At 52.4% G+C, this 18,037-nt stretch overlaps 1 protein-coding gene across 3 annotated transcripts in view; it reads left to right on the top strand.

The window, feature by feature from the left end:
* The first annotated feature begins 15,224 nt into the window (after positions 1–15,224).
* The window catches only part of ppp1r35 (protein phosphatase 1 regulatory subunit 35), a 23,060-nt gene continuing 20,247 nt past the window's right edge, over positions 15,225–18,037 (top strand). Inside the window, exons 1-2 of one of the 3 annotated variants that reach the window (XM_031899634.1) lie at positions 15,225–15,485; positions 17,925–18,037. The exon at positions 17,925–18,037 is cut by the window's right edge and continues 120 nt beyond it. In XM_031899634.1, the coding sequence (XP_031755494.1) occupies positions 15,416–15,485; positions 17,925–18,037 (183 nt within the window). In that variant the 5' untranslated portion in view covers positions 15,225–15,415. Of the gene's footprint in view, positions 15,486–15,512; positions 15,538–17,924 lie in introns of those variants that run through there. The other 2 variants (XM_031899633.1, XM_031899635.1) reach the window with 2 other exon arrangements.

The raw sequence follows: 18,037 nt of genomic DNA, 5'->3' as shown, positions 1-18,037 counted from the left end.
GCATTGATCAGGAATGTGGATGTTCTACCATCTCAATGACCATAAGACTGCGGTATCGATCGGGAATGTGAATGTTCTACCTTCTCGATAACCATAGGACTGCGGTATTGATCGGGAATGTGAATGTTCTACCTTCTCGATAACCATAGGACTGCGGTATTGATCAGGAATGTGGATGTTCTACCATCTCGATAACCAAAGGACTGCGGTATTGATCAGGAATGTGGATGTTCTACCTTCTCGATAACCATAGGACTGCGGTATTGATCAGGAATGTGAATGTTCTACCTTCTCGATAACCATAGGACTGCGGTATTGATCAGGAATGTGGATGTTCTACCTTCTCGATGACCAAAGGACTGCGGTATTGATCGGGAATGTGGATGTTCTACTTTCTCATTGACCATATCAGGTATTGATGAGGTTCTCAGCCTCTTCCCTTTCCTGATGGGTAAAGCAGGGACTTTAGAGTTGATCCCTCTAATGTGACAAGTGTTCTGATGGACAACAGGTTCTCCAATATGGTGCATTTTGTTCCCGTTCCAGTGTGTCCTTCAGCTCCTGAGTTTCCCCAAGTCTCCATCTATATGGCATTGCTTCATCCACCGTGCCTGACTGGTGGGTACAATTTGTTTCATGGTTTTGGAGAGCATCCTGTTAACTGCTGGGGGTCAAGCTCTTGTGCCCTAAGTTGGGGTCTTGTTACATTTTGTACATAATAAAAGCAGCCATGTAGGGAGGGAGACCATGGGGGGCTCAAGGCTTTGACTCCCTCTTCTGTGAGGCCCTGGGCAAACAATCTGTTTATAAATGCAGGAAGTCCTACCCAATGAGCATCGCTGCCCAGTGAGCCCTCCCCTGCCCAGGTGCCCGGGCATCCCTGCCTTACCCACGTGTTGGTACTTATACATGTTTCACTTATGGGAGGAATATGGAGAGGGGCGGTGGGGGTGAATATGGAAACAATTTAGTGCGGTCAGAAATTACAAATCAGTCCCAGCTGGAGACGCAAATCCCTCCATATGAAGATCCTCAAACTTATATTAAAAAATACTTGGGGATGGAAAAGAAAACATTTAAGAGATACCCCCAGGGGCAGCATTGGGATGGAGGATTGGGAGGCCAGTTGGGATCCCCAAATGCACATTGTGCTGTGCCGAGATATCACTTTCCATCCAGCACTGAAAGGGTTCAAGGTTAAATACCTCACCCACCTTACCTGACCACCACTGCCTCTGGGGACTTGGGCTCAGGTTACAATTGGGGAAAAGATAGTCGATATTACCTGATCATTCACTGTCAGACTTTATGTGATTGGTTCTCTGGATCCCTGGTATGGACCCATAATGATGACTGTCTCTCTGGATGCCTGGTATGGGCCCATAATGATGACTGTCTCTCTGGATGCCTGGTATGGGCCCATAATGATGACTGTCTCTCTGGATGCCTGGTATGGGCCCATAATGATGACTGTCTCTCTGGATGCCTGGTATGGGCCCATAATGATGACTGTCTCTCTGGATGCCTGGTATGGGCCCATAATGATGACTGTCTCTCTGGATGCCTGGTATGGGCCCATAATGATGACTGTCTCTCTGGATGCCTGGTATGGGCCCATAATGATAGGGAGGTTGGGCCCATAGTGATAATTGGTTATGTGGTTGTAGGTGAGGGACGCTCTCTAGCTTTAGTGTAGGGGCCCAAACTGATAAATGACTCTGTGGCTGTAAGACAGGGGCCCATAATGACGTCTGGCTCCCTGACTGCAGGGTATGGGCTCCTAATAATAAGTGGATATCTGCATGTAGGGTAGGGGCCAATAATGATGACTGGATCTCTGACTGTTGGGTAGGGGCCAATAATCATGACTGGATCTCTCACTGTTGGGTAGGGGCCCATAATGATGACTAGATCTCTCACTGTTGGGTAGGGGCCAATAGGATGACTGGATCTCTCACTGTTGGGTAGGGGCCCATAATGATGACTGGATCTCTCACTGTTGGGTAGGGGCCCATAATGATGACTGGATCTCTGACTGTTGGGTAGGGGCCAATAGGATGACTGGATCTCTCACTGCTGGGTAGGGTTCCATAATGATGACTGGATCTCTCACTGTTGGGTAGGGGCCCATAATGATGACTGGATCTCTCACTGTTGGGTAGGGGCCAATAGGATGAGTGGATCTCTCACTGTTGGGTAGGGGCCCATAATGATGAGTGGATCTCTCGCTGTTGGGTAGGGGCCCATAAGATGACTGGATCTCTCACTGTTGGGTAGGGGCCAATAGGATGACTGGATCTCTCACTGTTGGGTAGGGGCCAATAATGATGACTGGATCTCTCGTTGTTGGGTAGGGGCCCATAATGATGACTGGATCTGTAACTGTTGGGTAGGGGCCCATAATGATGACTGGATCTCTCACTGTTGGGTAGGGGCCAATAGGATGACTGGATCTCTCACTGTTGGGTAGGGGCCCGTAATGATGACTGGATCTCTCACTGTTGGGTAGGGGCCAATAGGATGACTGGATCTCTCACTGTTGGGTAGGGGCCCATAATGATGACTGGATCTCTCACTGTTGGGTAGGGGCCCATAAGATGACTGGATCTCTCACTGTTGGGTTGGGGCCCATAAGATGACTGGATCTCTCACTGTTGGGTAGGGGCCCATAAGATGACTGGATCTCTCACTGTTGGGTAGGGGCCCATAAGATGACTGGATCTCTCACTGTTGGGTAGGGGCCCATAAGATGACTGGATCTCTCACTGTTGGGTAGGGGCCAATAGGATGACTGGATCTCTCACTGTTGGGTAGGGGCCCATAATGATGACTAGATCTCTCACTGTTGGGTAGGGGCCCATAATGATGACTGGATCTCTCACTGTTGGGTAGGGGCCCATAAGATGACTGGATCTCTCACTGTTGGGTAGGGGCCCATAAGATGACTGGATCTCTCACTGTTGGGTAGGGGCCCATAAGATGACTGGATCTCTCACTGTTGGGTAGGGGCCAATAGGATGACTTGATCGCTCACTGTTGGGTAGGGGCCCATAAGATGACTGGATCTCTCACTGTTGGGTAGGGGCCCATAAGATGACTGGATCTCTCACTGTTGGGTAGGGGCCAATAGGATGACTGGATCTCTCACTGTTGGGTAGGGGCCCATAAGATGACTGGATCTCTCACTGTTGGGTAGGGGCCCATAAGATGACTGGATCTCTCACTGTTGGGTAGGGGCCAATAGGATGACTGGATCGCTCACTGTTGGGTAGGGGCCCATAATGATGACTGGATCTCTCACTGTTGGGTAGGGGCCCATAATGATGACTGGATCTCTCACTGTTGGGTAGGGGCCCATAATGATGACTGGATCTCTCACTGTTGGGTAGGGGCCCATAAGATGACTGGATCTCTCACTGTTGGGTAGGGGCCCATAAGATGACTGGATCTCTCACTGTTGGGTAGGGGCCAATAGGATGACTGGATCTCTCACTGTTGGGTAGGGGCCCATAATGATGACTGGATCTCTCACTGTTGGGTAGGGGCCCATAAGATGACTGGATCTCTCACTGTTGGGTAGGGGCCCATAAGATGACTGGATCTCTCACTGTTGGGTAGGGGCCCATAATGATTACTGGATCTCTCACTGTTGGGTAGGGGCCCATAAGATGACTGGATCTCTCACTGTTGGGTAGGGGCCCATAAGATGACTGGATCTCTCACTGTTGGGTAGGGGCCCATAATGATTACTGGATCTCTCACTGTTGGGTAGGGGCCCATAAGATGACTGGATCTCTCACTGTTGGGTAGGGGCCCATAAGATGACTGGATCTCTCACTGTTGGGTAGGGGCCCATAAGATGACTGGATCTCTCACTGTTGGGTAGGGGCCCATAAGATGACTGGATCTCTCACTGTTGGGTAGGGGCCCATAATGATTACTGGATCTCTCACTGTTGGGTAGGGGCCCATAAGATGACTGGATCTCTCACTGTTGGGTAGGGGCCCATAAGATGACTGGATCGCTGGCTGTAGGTGAGCCAATCAGAGGATTAGTGAGAGCAGTGCTGCATGGGAGTTTGCCGATAGCCCATAGGGCAGGCTGTGGGGGGGGGGGGACACTGTATCATACAGAGGAGTCTCCCCATACTGTATCTGTGCCTAACTCATAATAGTGGGGGGGGGGGGGGTCAGAGGTCACACTTCCCCCCATGTCACACAGACGCCTCACTGTCTCCCCTTCATGCTGGGGGGGGGGGGGTTATTTCCATCCTGGGGAGGAGGTTGGGGGTCACATCCTGAAAGTCTGCGAGAGAGACTGCAAGGCTGCTGGGGGGCCCCAAGAGCTGTGTGTGAGTATGTGTATATATATGTGTGTGAGTATGTGTATATATGTGTGTTAGTATGTGTATATATGTGTGTGAGTATGTGTATATATGTGTGTGAGTATGTGTGCGAGTGTGAGTGTATATGTGTGTGTGTGTGTGTATATATGTGTGTGTGTGAGTGTATATGTGTGTGTGTGTGTGTGTATTTGTGTGTGTGTGAGTATGTGTGTGAGTGTATATCTGTGTGTGTATTTGTGTGTGTGTGTGAGTATGTGTGCGAGTGTGAGTGTATATGTGTGTGTGTGTATTTGTGTGTGTGTATATATGTGTGTGAGTATGTGTGCGAGTGTATATGTGTGTGTGTATTTGTGTGTGTGTGTATATATGTGTGTGTGAGTATGTGTGCGAGTGTCAGTGTATATGTGTGTGTGTATTTGTGTGTGTGTGTGTGTGTGTATGCGAGTGTATATGTGTGTGTTTATTTGTATGTGTGTGTGAGTATGTGTATATATATGTGTGTGTGTGTGTGAGTATGTGTGCGAGTGTGAGTGTATATGTGTGTGTGTATTTGTGTGAGTGTGTGTGTACGAGTGTATATGTGTGTGTGTTTGTGTGAGTGTGTGTGTATGTGTACGAGTGTATATGTGTGTGTGTATTTGTGTGAGTGTGTGTGTATGTGTACGAGTGTATATGTGTGTGTGTATTTGTGTGAGTGTGTGAGTATGTGTGCGAGTGTATATGTGTGTGTGTATTTGTGTGAGTGTGTGAGTATGTGTACGAGTGTATATGTGTGTGTGTATTTGTGTGAGTGTGTGAGTATGTGTGCGAGTGTATATGTGTGTGTGTATTTGTGTGAGTGTGTGAGTATGTGTGCGAGTGTATATGTGTGTGTGTATTTGTGTGAGTGTGTGTGTATGTGTACGAGTGTATATGTGTGTGTGTATTTGTGTGAGTGTGTGAGTATGTGTGCGAGTGTATATGTGTGTGTGTATTTGTGTGAGTGTGTGAGTATGTGTACGAGTGTATATGTGTGTGTGTATTTGTGTGAGTGTGTGAGTATGTGTACGAGTGTATATGTGTGTGTGTATTTGTGTGTGTGAGTGTGTGTATCAGTGTATAAGTGTATATGTGTGAGTATGTGTATGTTACTGACCGATCCTCCCTGAGTTACCGACCGATCCTCCCCGAGTTACCGACTGATATTCCCAGAGTTACCGACCGATCCTCCCAGAGTTACCGACCGATCCTCCCAGAGTTACCGACCGATCCTCCCCGAGTTGCCGACCGATCCTCCCCGAGTTGCCGACCGATCCTCCCCGAGTTGCCGACCGATCCTCCCCCAGTTACCGACCGATCCTCCCCGAGTTACCGACCGATCCTCCCCGAGTTACCGACCGATCCTCCCCCAGTTACCGACCGATACTCCCCCAGTTACCGACCGATCCTCCCCGAGTTACCGACCGATATTCCCAGAGTTACCGACCGATCCTCCCCGAGTTACCGACCGATATTCCCAGAGTTACCGACCGATCCTCCCCGAGTTACCGACCGATATTCCCAGAGTTACCGACTGATATTCCCAGAGTTACTGACCGATCCTCCCCGAGTTGCCGACCGATACTCCCGAGTTGCCGACGATCCTCCCCGAGTTGCCGACCGATCCTCCCCGAGTTACCGACCGATCCTCCCCGAGTTACCGACCGATACTCCCCGAGTTACCGACCGATCCTCCCCCAGTTACCGACCGATCCTCCCCGAGTTACCGACCGATCCTCCCCGAGTTACCGACCGATCCTCCCCCAGTTACCGACCGATACTCCCCCAGTTACCGACCGATCCTCCCCGAGTTACCGACCGATATTCCCAGAGTTACCGACCGATCCTCCCCGAGTTACCGACCGATATTCCCAGAGTTACCGACCGATCCTCCCCGAGTTACCGACCGATATTCCCAGAGTTACCGACCGATCCTCCCCGAGTTTACCGACCGATATTCCCCAGAGTTACCGACCGATATTCCCAGAGTTACTGACCGATACCGACCGATCCTCCCCGAGTTACCGACCGATATTCCCAGAGTTACCGACCGATATTCCCAGAGTTACTGACCGATACTCCCCGAGTTTCTGACCGATCCTCCCCGAGTTACCGACCGATATTCCCAGAGTTACCGACCGATATTCCCAGAGTTACCGACCGATACTCCCCGAGTTGCCGACCGATCCTCCCCGAGTTGCCGACCGATCCTCCCCGAGTTGCCGACCGATACTCCCCCGAGTTGCCGACCGATCCTCCCCGAGTTGCCGACCGATCCTCCCCGAGTTGCCGACCGATCCTCCCCGAGTTGCCGACCGATACTCCCCGAGTTTACTGACCGATCCTCCCCGAGTTACTGACCGATCCTCCCCGAGTACCGATACTCCCCGAGTTACTGACCGATCCTCCCCGAGTTTACTGACCGATCCTCCCCGAGTTACTGACCGATCCTCCTCGAGTTACCGACCGATACTCCCCGAGTTACCGACCGATCCTCCCCGAGTTACCGACCGATCCTCCCCGAGTTACCGACCGATCCATCCCGAGTTACCGACCGATCCTCCCCGAGTTACCGACCGATCTTCCCCGAGTTACCGACCGATATTCCCAGAGTTACTGACCGATCCTCCCCGAGTTACTGACCGATCCTCCCCGAGTTACTGACCGATACTCCCCGAGTTACCGACCGATCCTCCCAGAGTTACCGACCGATCCATCCCGAGTTACCGACGATCCTCCCCGAGTTACCGACCGATCCTCCCCGAGTTACCGACCGATATTCCCAGAGTTACTGACCGATCCTCCCCGAGTTACTGACCGATCCTCCCCGAGTTACTGACCGATCCTCCCCGAGTTACTGACCGATCCTCCCCGAGTTACCGACCGATCCTCCCCGAGTTACCGACCGATCCTCCCCGAGTTACCGACCGATCCTCCCCGAGTTACCGACCGATATTCCCAGAGTTACTGACCGATCCTCCCCGAGTTACTGACCGATCCTCCCCGAGTTACTGACCGATCCTCCCCGAGTTACTGACCGATACTCCCACATTACTGATCCCCATGTTACTAATCGATAGGGTTTAGTGGATGAAAGTGCCGCCCGGGGTTGGTGCAGGGAATGTTCCGGAATCAGTCCCATGTGTAGGGGGGACCGATATTCCCAGAGTTACCGACCGATCCTCCCCGAGTTACCGACCGATATTCCCAGAGTTACCGACTGATATTCCCAGAGTTACTGACCGATCCTCCCCGAGTTGCCGACCGATACTCCCCGAGTTGCCGACCGATCCTCCCCGAGTTGCCGACCGATCCTCCCCGAGTTACCGACCGATCCTCCCCGAGTTACCGACCGATACTCCCCGAGTTACCGACCGATCCTCCCCCAGTTACCGACCGATCCTCCCCGAGTTACCGACCGATCCTCCCCCAGTTACCAACCGATACTCCCCCAGTTACCGACCGATCCTCCCCGAGTTACCGACCGATATTCCCAGAGTTACCGACCGATCCTCCCCGAGTTACCGACCGATATTCCCAGAGTTACCGACCGATCCTCCCCGAGTTACCGACCGATATTCCCAGAGTTACCGACCGATCCTCCCCGAGTTACCGACCGATATTCCCAGAGTTACCGACCGATATTCCCAGAGTTACTGACCGATACCGACCGATCCTCCCCGAGTTACCGACCGATATTCCCAGAGTTACCGACCGATATTCCCAGAGTTACTGACCGATACTCCCCGAGTTTCTGACCGATCCTCCCCGAGTTACCGACCGATATTCCCAGAGTTACCGACCGATATTCCCAGAGTTACCGACCGATACTCCCCGAGTTGCCGACCGATCCTCCCCGAGTTGCCGACCGATCCTCCCCGAGTTGCCGACCGATACTCCCCGAGTTGCCGACCGATCCTCCCCGAGTTGCCGACCGATCCTCCCCGAGTTGCCGACCGATCCTCCCCGAGTTGCCGACCGATCCTCCCCGAGTTGCCGACCGATACTCCCCGAGTTTACTGACCGATCCTCCCCGAGTTACTGACCGATCCTCCCCGAGTACCGATACTCCCCGAGTTACTGACCGATCCTCCCCGAGTTTACTGACCGATCCTCCCCGAGTTACTGACCGATCCTCCTCGAGTTACCGACCGATACTCCCCGAGTTACCGACCGATCCTCCCCGAGTTACCGACCGATCCTCCCCGAGTTACCGACCGATCCTCCCCGAGTTACCGACCGATATTCCCAGAGTTACTGACCGATCCTCCCCGAGTTACTGACCGATCCTCCCCGAGTTACCGACCGATCCTCCCCGAGTTACCGACCGATATTCCCAGAGTTACTGACCGATCCTCCCCGAGTTACCGACCGATATTCCCCGAGTTACTGACCGATCCTCCCCGAGTTACTGACCGATACTCCCAGAGTTACCGACCGATCCTCCCCGAGTTACCGACCGATCCTCCCCGAGTTACCGACCGATCCTCCCCGAGTTACCGACTGATATTCCCAGAGTTACCGACCGATCCTCCCCGAGTTACTGAACGATCCTCCCCGAGTTACTGACCGATACTCCCACATTACTGATCCCCATGTTACTAATCGATAGGGTTTAGTGGATGAAAGTGCCGCCCGGGGTTGGTGCAGGGAATGTTCCGGAATCAGTCCCATGTGTAGGGGGGAAACGCTGTATGAAGCTGTAACATGAGCTGCACTGAGGCGCCATTGTCTGTGCGGCCAAAGCAGTAACTCGGCTCAGCGGGGCCCCTAACTCTCCCCTAGAAACATCGGACGTGTCCAGCCCCCCCCGCCCATTCCTTGTGCCTCTCTGTAACCCAATGGGGGGATTATGGGCATTGCCCTCATTAATATGTCGCTTCATTTCCTACTCGCGTTTAGTTTCCCTTTATTCTCCTCTAGTCCATTGATATGTACAAACCCACTTTATTTGCCCCCCGTCCCCACAAACACAGGGAGAATAAAGAATCCTCAGGTGTTGCTATTGGGGAGAAGTGGCCCCTCAATACTGACCCCTGTGCCACTCTGTACTCCAACTTGCCCCTTCATCAGACTCCAGTCCCGCCAACCAGTGGTCTGAACAATCTCCCAGTTCCACCAACCAGTGGTCTGAACAATCTCCCAGTCCCGCCAACCAGTGGTCTGAACAATCTCCCAGTCCCACCAACCAGTGGTCTGAACAATCTCCCAGTTCCACCAACCAGTGGTCTGAACAATCTCCCAGTCCCACCAACCAGTGGTCTGAACAATCTCCCAGTCCCGCCAACCAGTGGTCTGAACAATCTCCCAGTCCCGCCAACCAGTGGTCTGAACAATCTCCCAGTTCCACCAACCAGTGGTCTGAACAATCTCCCAGTTCCACCAACCAGTGGTCTGAACAATCTCCCAGTCCCGCCAACAAGTGGTCTGAACAATCTCCCAGTTCCGCCAACCAGTGGTCTGAACAATCTCCCAGTCCCGCCAACCAGTGGTCTGAACAATCTCCCAGTCCCGCCAACCAGTGGTCTGAACAATCTCCCAGTCCCGCCAACCAGTGGTCTGAACAATCTCCCAGTCCCGCCAACCAGTGGTCTAAACAATCTCCCAGTCCCGCCAACCAGTGGTCTGAACAATCTCCCAGTCCCGCCAACCAGTGGTCTGAACAATCTCCCAGTCCCGCCAACCAGTGGTCTGAACAATCTCCCAGTTCCACCAACCAGTGGTCTAAACAATCTCCCAGTCCCACCAACCAGTGGTCTGAACAATCTCCCAGTCCCACCAACCAGTGGTCTGAACAATCTCCCAGTTCCACCAACCAGTGGTCTGAACAATCTCCCAGTTCCACCAACCAGTGGTCTGAACAATCTCCCAGTTCCACCAACCAGTGGTCTGAACAATCTCCCAGTCCCACCAACCAGTGGTCTGAACAATCTCCCAGTCCCGCCAACCAGTGGTCTGAACAATCTCCCAGTCCCACCAACCAGTGGTCTGAACAATCTCCCAGTTCCACCAACCAGTGGTCTGAACAATCTCCCAGTCCCACCAACCAGTGGTCTGAACAATCTCCCAGTCCCACCAACCAGTGGTCTGAACAATCTCCCAGTTCCACCAACCAGTGGTCTGAACAATCTCCCAGTTCCGCCAACCAGTGGTCTGAACAATCTCCCAGTCCCGCCAACCAGTGGTCTGAACAATCTCCCAGTCCCGCCAACCAGTGGTCTGAACAATCTCCCAGTCCCGCCAACCAGTGGTCTGAACAATCTCCCAGTCCCGCCAACCAGTGGTCTGAACAATCTCCCAGTCCCGCCAACCAGTGGTCTGAACAATCTCCCAGTCCCGCCAACCAGTGGTCTGAACAATCTCCCAGTTCCACCAACCAGTGGTCTAAACAATCTCCCAGTCCCACCAACCAGTGGTCTGAACAATCTCCCAGTCCCACCAACCAGTGGTCTGAACAATCTCCCAGTTCCACCAACCAGTGGTCTGAACAATCTCCCAGTTCCACCAACCAGTGGTCTGAACAATCTCCCAGTTCCACCAACCAGTGGTCTGAACAATCTCCCAGTCCCACCAACCAGTGGTCTGAACAATCTCCCAGTCCCGCCAACCAGTGGTCTGAACAATCTCCCAGTCCCACCAACCAGTGGTCTGAACAATCTCCCAGTTCCACCAACCAGTGGTCTGAACAATCTCCCAGTCCCACCAACCAGTGGTCTGAACAATCTCCCAGTCCCACCAACCAGTGGTCTGAACAATCTCCCAGTTCCACCAACCAGTGGTCTGAACAATCTCCCAGTTCCGCCAACCAGTGGTCTGAACAATCTCCCAGTCCCGCCAACCAGTGGTCTGAACAATCTCCCAGTTCCACCAACCAGTGGTCTGAACAATCTCCCAGTCCCGCCAACCAGTGGTCTGAACAATCTCCCAGTCCCGCCAACCAGTGGTGCCCCTAGGCTGGCAGGGCATGCTGGGAGTTGGCTGCTGGAGAGCCACACCTTGGATCTGGCTGATACTGGGTGGGGTTAGCCATGATCTGGGCCGATATTCCTGAGGGGATGGGCCCCTCCCAGCTGAAGTCATGGGCATTCCATGTATCCTGCACAATGGCTGCCATTCTCTCCCAGTGGGCTGGCAGGGTTAGTGGCTGTTGGACTGGGCAGGGATAAGGCCCCATGTTATATATGTAACCCTTTCACTCCCAATGACTGGCTGTTCCCTCCAGTGGCAGCAAGCGGTACTGCACAGGGGGCCCTTCTAATGGACTCTGTCCCCACCTAGTGGAAGAGAGGAGCACAGCTGCTGGGAAGATAACAGCCTGTCCCCCCAAACATCCCATAATAAGTGCTCTGTAATGCCTGGGAACACTGAGGGTATGGGGTATTCCGGGGAAATAGGACTTTATGGGGGAGTTAAGGGGCACAACTGGGAAATGATGGGACATTACAATGATAGGATATTATGGGGAATGTGAACTATTGTCTGGTTGCTATGCTGGTTACTAAGGTAAATTCCCAGGGCCACCTCTATGTATGTATGTATGTATGTTTATTTATAAAGTGCTACTTATGCACCCAGCGCTGTACAGTAGGATTCATTAATACAAACAGGGGGTTAATAAGTCTTATAATAGTATTACAATAAACACAAATAAATACAAATAAATACAATTGTAATAAGATAAGAGTCAAAGACACAAGAGGATGGAGGTCCCTGCCCCGCAGAGCTTACAATCTATTTACCCTAGAATTAAAGGAATGCAATATTGCTTTACTCGGATGTTGCTGGACTACAGCTCCCAGCATGCCTCACCCTTCATTATATGTTACATTATTCTGGGAGTTGTAGTCCAACAGCGGCTGAGTAACATTTGGTTGAGCCACGCTGTGCCACAGGGTTTAGTGTCCCCTTTAATCCATTTAGTCACATTTTGTGTATAATGAACCTACCAAGAATATTTATGTAGCACAAAATGTTCAACCGGAAGAAACCCATGCTGTGCTATTAGGGGAAGCCACACAGAGCTACTTAGTAGCAGCTACTTGAACCCCCTGCCATAGACAGTACTGAGAATTCCCTCTGCTAAACTCACTCAGAGACAGTGATCAGCATTGTCTGTGTCTGTAGCCGCAACAAGTAGCTGCTACTAGTAGCCCCGTGTGGCTTCCCCCATACACAGCCCCCTGAGGTAGCGACACGTTGGCCTGAGGTACCGCCGCTGTGGGGGGCAAAGAGTCACCAGTGCCTGGGTCACATGATGGTGATGTCACTGCTCGGCCGGAGAGCTTGCGCTTTGCCCTTCTCCGGACAAGATAACGAGTCTTTATTATGCAATTAGAGTGTGAGGGCACGGATAGGGGCAATGCGGGAATGGCCAGTAGGGATACAGGGATAGGGGCAATGCGGGAATGGCCAGTAGGAATACAGGGATAGGGGCAATGCGGGAATGGCCAGTAGGAATACAGGGATAGGGGCAATGCGGGAATGGCCAGTAGGAATACAGGGATAGGGGCAATGCGGGAATGGCCAGTAGGGATACAGGGATAGGGGCAATGCGGGAATGGCCAGTAGGGATACAGGGATAGGGGCAATGCGGGAATAGCCAGTAGGGATACAGGGATAGGGGCAATGCGGGAATGGCCAGTAGGGATACAGGGATAGGGGCAATGCGGGAATGGCCAGTAGGAATACAGGGATAGGGGCAATGCGGGATTGGCCAGTAGGAATACAGGGATAGGGGCAATGCGGGAATGGCCAGTAGGGATACAGGGATAGGGGCAATGCGGGATTGGCCAGTAGGGATACAGGGATAGGGGCAATGCGGGGAATGGCCAGTAGGGATACAGGGATAGGGGCAATGCGGGATTGGCCAGTAGGGATACAGGGATAGGGGCAATGCGGGAATGGCCAGTAGGGATACAGGGATAGGGGCAATGCGGGAATGGCCGGTAGGGATACAGGGATAGGGGCAATGCCGGGAATGGCCAGTAGGGATACAGGGATAGGGGCAATGCGGGAATGGCCAGTAGGGATACAGGGATAGGGGCAATGCGGGAATGGCCAGTAGGGATACAGGGATAGGGGCAATGCGGGAATGGCCAGTAGGGATACAGGGATAGGGGCAATGCGGGAATGGCCAGTAGGAATACAGGGATAGGGGCAATGCGGGAATGGCCAGTAGGGATACAGGGATAGGGGCAATGCGGGAATGGCCAGTAGGGATACAGGGATAGGGGCAATGCGGGAATGGCCAGTAGGGATACAGGGATAGGGGCAATGCGGGAATGGCCAGTAGGGATACAGGGATAGGGGCAATGCGGGAATGGCCAGTAGGGATACAGGGATAGGGGCAATGCGGGAATGGCCAGTAGGGATACAGGGATAGGGGCAATGCGGGAATGGCCAGTAGGGATACAGGGATAGGGGCAATGCGGGAATGGCCAGTAGGAATACAGGGATAGGGGCAATGGGGGAATGGCCGGTAGGGATACAGGGATAGGGGCAATGCGGGAATGGCCAGTAGGAATACAGGGATAGGGGCAATGGGGGAATGGCCAGTAGGGATACAGGGATAGGGGCAATGCGGGAATGGCCGGTAGGGATACAGGGATAGGGGCAATGCGGGAATGGCCAGTAGGGATACAGGGATAGGGGCAATGCGGGAATGGCCAGTAGGGATACAGGGATAGGGGCAATGCGGGAATGGCCAGTAGGGATACAGGGATAGGGGCAATGCGGGAATGGCCAGTAGGGATACAGGGATAGGGGCAATGGGGGAATGGCCAGTAGGGATACAGGGATAGGGGCAATGCGGGAATGGCCAGTAGGGATACAGGGATAGGGGCAATGCGGGAATGGCCAGTAGGGATACAGGGATAGGGGCAATGCGGGAATGGCCAGTAGGGATACAGGGATAGGGGCAATGCGGGAATGGCCAGTAGGGATACAGGGATAGGGGCAATGCGGGAATGGCCAGTAGGGATACAGGGATAGGGGCAATGCGGGAATGGCCAGTAGGAATACAGGGATAGGGGCAATGGGGGAATGGCCAGTAGGGATACAGGGATAGGGGCAATGCGGGAATGGCCAGTAGGGATACAGGGATAGGGGCAATGCGGGAATGGCCAGTAGGGATACAGGGATAGGGGCAATGCGGGAATGGCCAGTAGGGATACAGGGATAGGGGCAATGCGGGAATGGCCAGTAGGGATACAGGGATAGGGGCAATGCGGGAATGGCCAGTAGGGATACAGATGGGCGGAGCCATGGTACACACACAGTAGGGCTGGGGGTGGCGGCTATACAGATGTTGGGGTGCCTGCTTGCCCCCCTAGGCCCACAAATCCGGCCCTGACATCCTGTGGCCCCAGAAATACCCACAATTCTCCCTGGAAATGACCAAAGCCAATGTGCAGCCAGAATACCGGGGGGGGGGATGGTAGAGCTTTAGGGGGGGGAGGGGTAGAGCTTTAGGGGGGGGGGACCTACAGTTACTGTGATACAAAGGCACATTGCCGGCTGGGGGGGTCATATGGCAACAACCCAAACCCGCACCGAACTGTAAGTACAACTTCTACCCATCGGCCGAACAGCAGCGCAGCACTCCCAGCATGCAACAGGGCACACACGGCTGGTGGTATCCTGGGGGTACAAAGATGGCCGCAGCACTCCCAGCATGCAATAGGGCACACACGGCTATTGGTATGCTGGGGGTACAAAGATGGCCGCTTTGCTCCCAGCATGCAATAGGGCACACACGGCTATTGGTATGCTGGGGGTACAAAGATGGCCGCAGCACTCCCAGCATGCAATAGGGCACACACGGCTATTGGTATGCTGGGGGTACAAAGATGGCCGCAACGCTCCCAGCATGCAATAGGGCACACACGGCTATTGGTATCCTGGGGGTACAAAGATGGCCGCAGCACTCCCAGCATGCAATAGGGCACACACGGCTGTTGGTATCCTGGGGGTACAAAGATGGCCGCGCATTTTCCTCTTCGTCATTCTTCGCCCTGAGAGGAGAAAAGGAAGCTGAGCAATAAGAGTACAAACATGTCCGACCTGGTTACCATGGCAGCATTTCCGTTTTGCAACTCTATGGTACTAACGGCTCCAGCTGCAGGTAAGTGAGCGGTTTCCTAGCAGTCTCTCCTCCCAAGGAGCAGTCTCTCACTGTCTGTATTCTATCTGTTCCCAAGGAGCAGTCTCTCACTGTCTGTATTCTATCTCCTCCCAAGGAGCAGTCTCTCCTGTCTGTATTCTATCTCCTCCCAAGGAGCAGTCTCTCACTGTCTGTATTCTATCTCCTCCCAAGGAGCAGTCTCTCACTGTCTGTATTCTATCTCTTCCCAAGGAGCAGTCTCTCACTGTCTGTATTCTATCTCTTCCCAAGGAGCAGTCTCTCACTGTCTGTATTCTATCTGTTCCCAAGGAGCAGTCTCTCACTGTCTGTATTCTATCTCTTCCCAAGGAGCAGTCTCTCACTGTCTGTATTCTATCTCTTCCCAAGGAGCAGTCTCTCACTGTCTGTATTCTATCTGTTCCCAAGGAGCAGTCTCTCACTGTCTGTATTCTATCTCTTCCTAAGGAGCAGTCTCTCACTGTCTGTATTCTATCTCTTCCCAAGGAGCAGTCTCTCACTGTCTGTATTCTATCTCTTCCCAAGGAGCAGTCTCTCCTGTCTGTATTCTATCTCTTCCCAAGGAGCAGTCTCTCCTGTCTGTATTCTATCTCTTCCCAAGGAGCAGTCTCTCCTGTCTGTATTCTATCTCTTCCCAAGGAGCAGTCTCTCACTGTCTGTATTCTATCTCTTCCCAAGGAGCAGTCTCTCACTGTCTGTATTCTATCTCTTCCCAAGGAGCAGTCTCTCACTGTCTGTATTCTATCTCCTCCCAAGGAGCAGTCTCTCACTGTCTGTATTCCATCTCTTCCCAAGGAGCAGTCTCTCACTGTCTGTATTCTATCTCTTCCCAAGGAGCAGTCTCTCACTGTCTGTATTCTATCTCCTCCCAAGGAGCAGTCTCTCCTGTCTGTATTCTATCTCCTCCAAGGAGCAGTCTCTCACTGTCTGTATTCTATCTCTTCCCAAGGAGCAGTCTCTCACTGTCTGTATTCTATCTCTTCCCCAAGGAGCAGTCTCTCACTGTCTGTATTCTATCTCTTCCCAAGGAGCAGTCTCTCCTGTCTGTATTCTATCTCTTCCCAAGGAGCAGTCTCTCACTGTCTGTATTCTATCTCCTCCCAAGGAGCAGTCTCTCCTGTCTGTATTCTATCTCCTCCCAAGGAGCAGTCTCTCACTGTCTGTATTCTATCTCTTCCCAAGGAGCAGTCTCTCACTGTCTGTATTCTATCTCTTCCCAAGGAGCAGTCTCTCACTGTCTGTATTCTATCTCTTCCCAAGGAGCAGTCTCTCACTGTCTGTATTCTATCTCTTCCCAAGGAGCAGTCTCTCACTGTCTGTATTCTATCTCTTCCCAAGGAGCAGTCTCTCACTGTCTGTATTCTATCTCTTCCCAAGGAGCAGTCTCTCACTGTCTGTATTCCATCTCTTCCCAAGGAGCAGTCTCTCACTGTCTGTATTCTATCTCTTCCCAAGGAGCAGTCTCTCACTGTCTGTATTCTATCTCTTCCCAAGGAGCAGTCTCTCACTGTCTGTATTCTAATCTCTTCCCAAGGAGCAGTCTCTCCTGTCTGTATTCTATCTCTTCCCAAGGAGCAGTCTCTCACTGTCTGTATTCCATCTCTTCCCAAGGAGCAGTCTCTCACTGTCTGTATTCCATCTCTTCCCAAGGAGCAGTCTCTCACTGTCTGTATTCCATCTCTTCCCAAGGAGCAGTCTCTCACTGTCTGTATTCTATCTCTTCCCAAGGAGCAGTCTCTCACTGTCTGTATTCCATCTCTTCCCAAGGAGCAGTCTCTCACTGTCTGTATTCTATCTCTTCCCAAGGAGCAGTCTCTCACTGTCTGTATTCTATCTCTTCCCAAGGAGCAGTCTCTCACTGTCTGTATTCTATCTCCTCCCAAGGAGCAGTCTCTCACTGTCTGTATTCTATCTCTTCCCAAGGAGCAGTCTCTCACTGTCTGTATTCTATCTCTTCCCAAGGAGCAGTCTCTCACTGTCTGTATTCTATCTCTTCCCAAGGAGCAGTCTCTCCTGTCTGTATTCTATCTCTTCCCAAGGAGCAGTCTCTCACTGTCTGTATTCTATCTCCTCCCAAGGAGCAGTCTCTCACTGTCTGTATTCTATCTCCTCCCAAGGAGCAGTCTCTCACTGTCTGTATTCTATCTCTTCCCAAGGAGCAGTCTCTCACTGTCTGTATTCTATCTCTTCCCAAGGAGCAGTCTCTCACTGTCTGTCATCTCTGTCTCCTCCCAAGGAGCAGTCTCTCACTGTCTGTATTCTATCTCTTCCCAAGGAGCAGTCTCTCACTGTCTGTATTCTATCTCTTCCCAAGGAGCAGTCTCTCACTGCCTCTCACTCCTGTTATTATAGCAGGGGGATCTCTACATGTCACATGACTGGATTTGCCCCAGATGACTCACTTTGCCCCTTGTTCTGCAGGAAGCCACACCCCCCGCACATACAAGATGTCTGAAGTCAGAACCCTGAGTTTAAGGGAATATGAAGCTGATGAGGGTGAGGCCGTTCCCTGTGATTTCCCCCCGCAGCCATTA

This window comes from Xenopus tropicalis, chromosome 3, assembly GCF_000004195.4.
Source record: "Xenopus tropicalis strain Nigerian chromosome 3, UCB_Xtro_10.0, whole genome shotgun sequence".
Classification (NCBI taxonomy): Eukaryota; Metazoa; Chordata; class Amphibia; order Anura; family Pipidae; genus Xenopus; species Xenopus tropicalis.
This window is presented reverse-complemented; position numbering and strand designations above follow the sequence as displayed.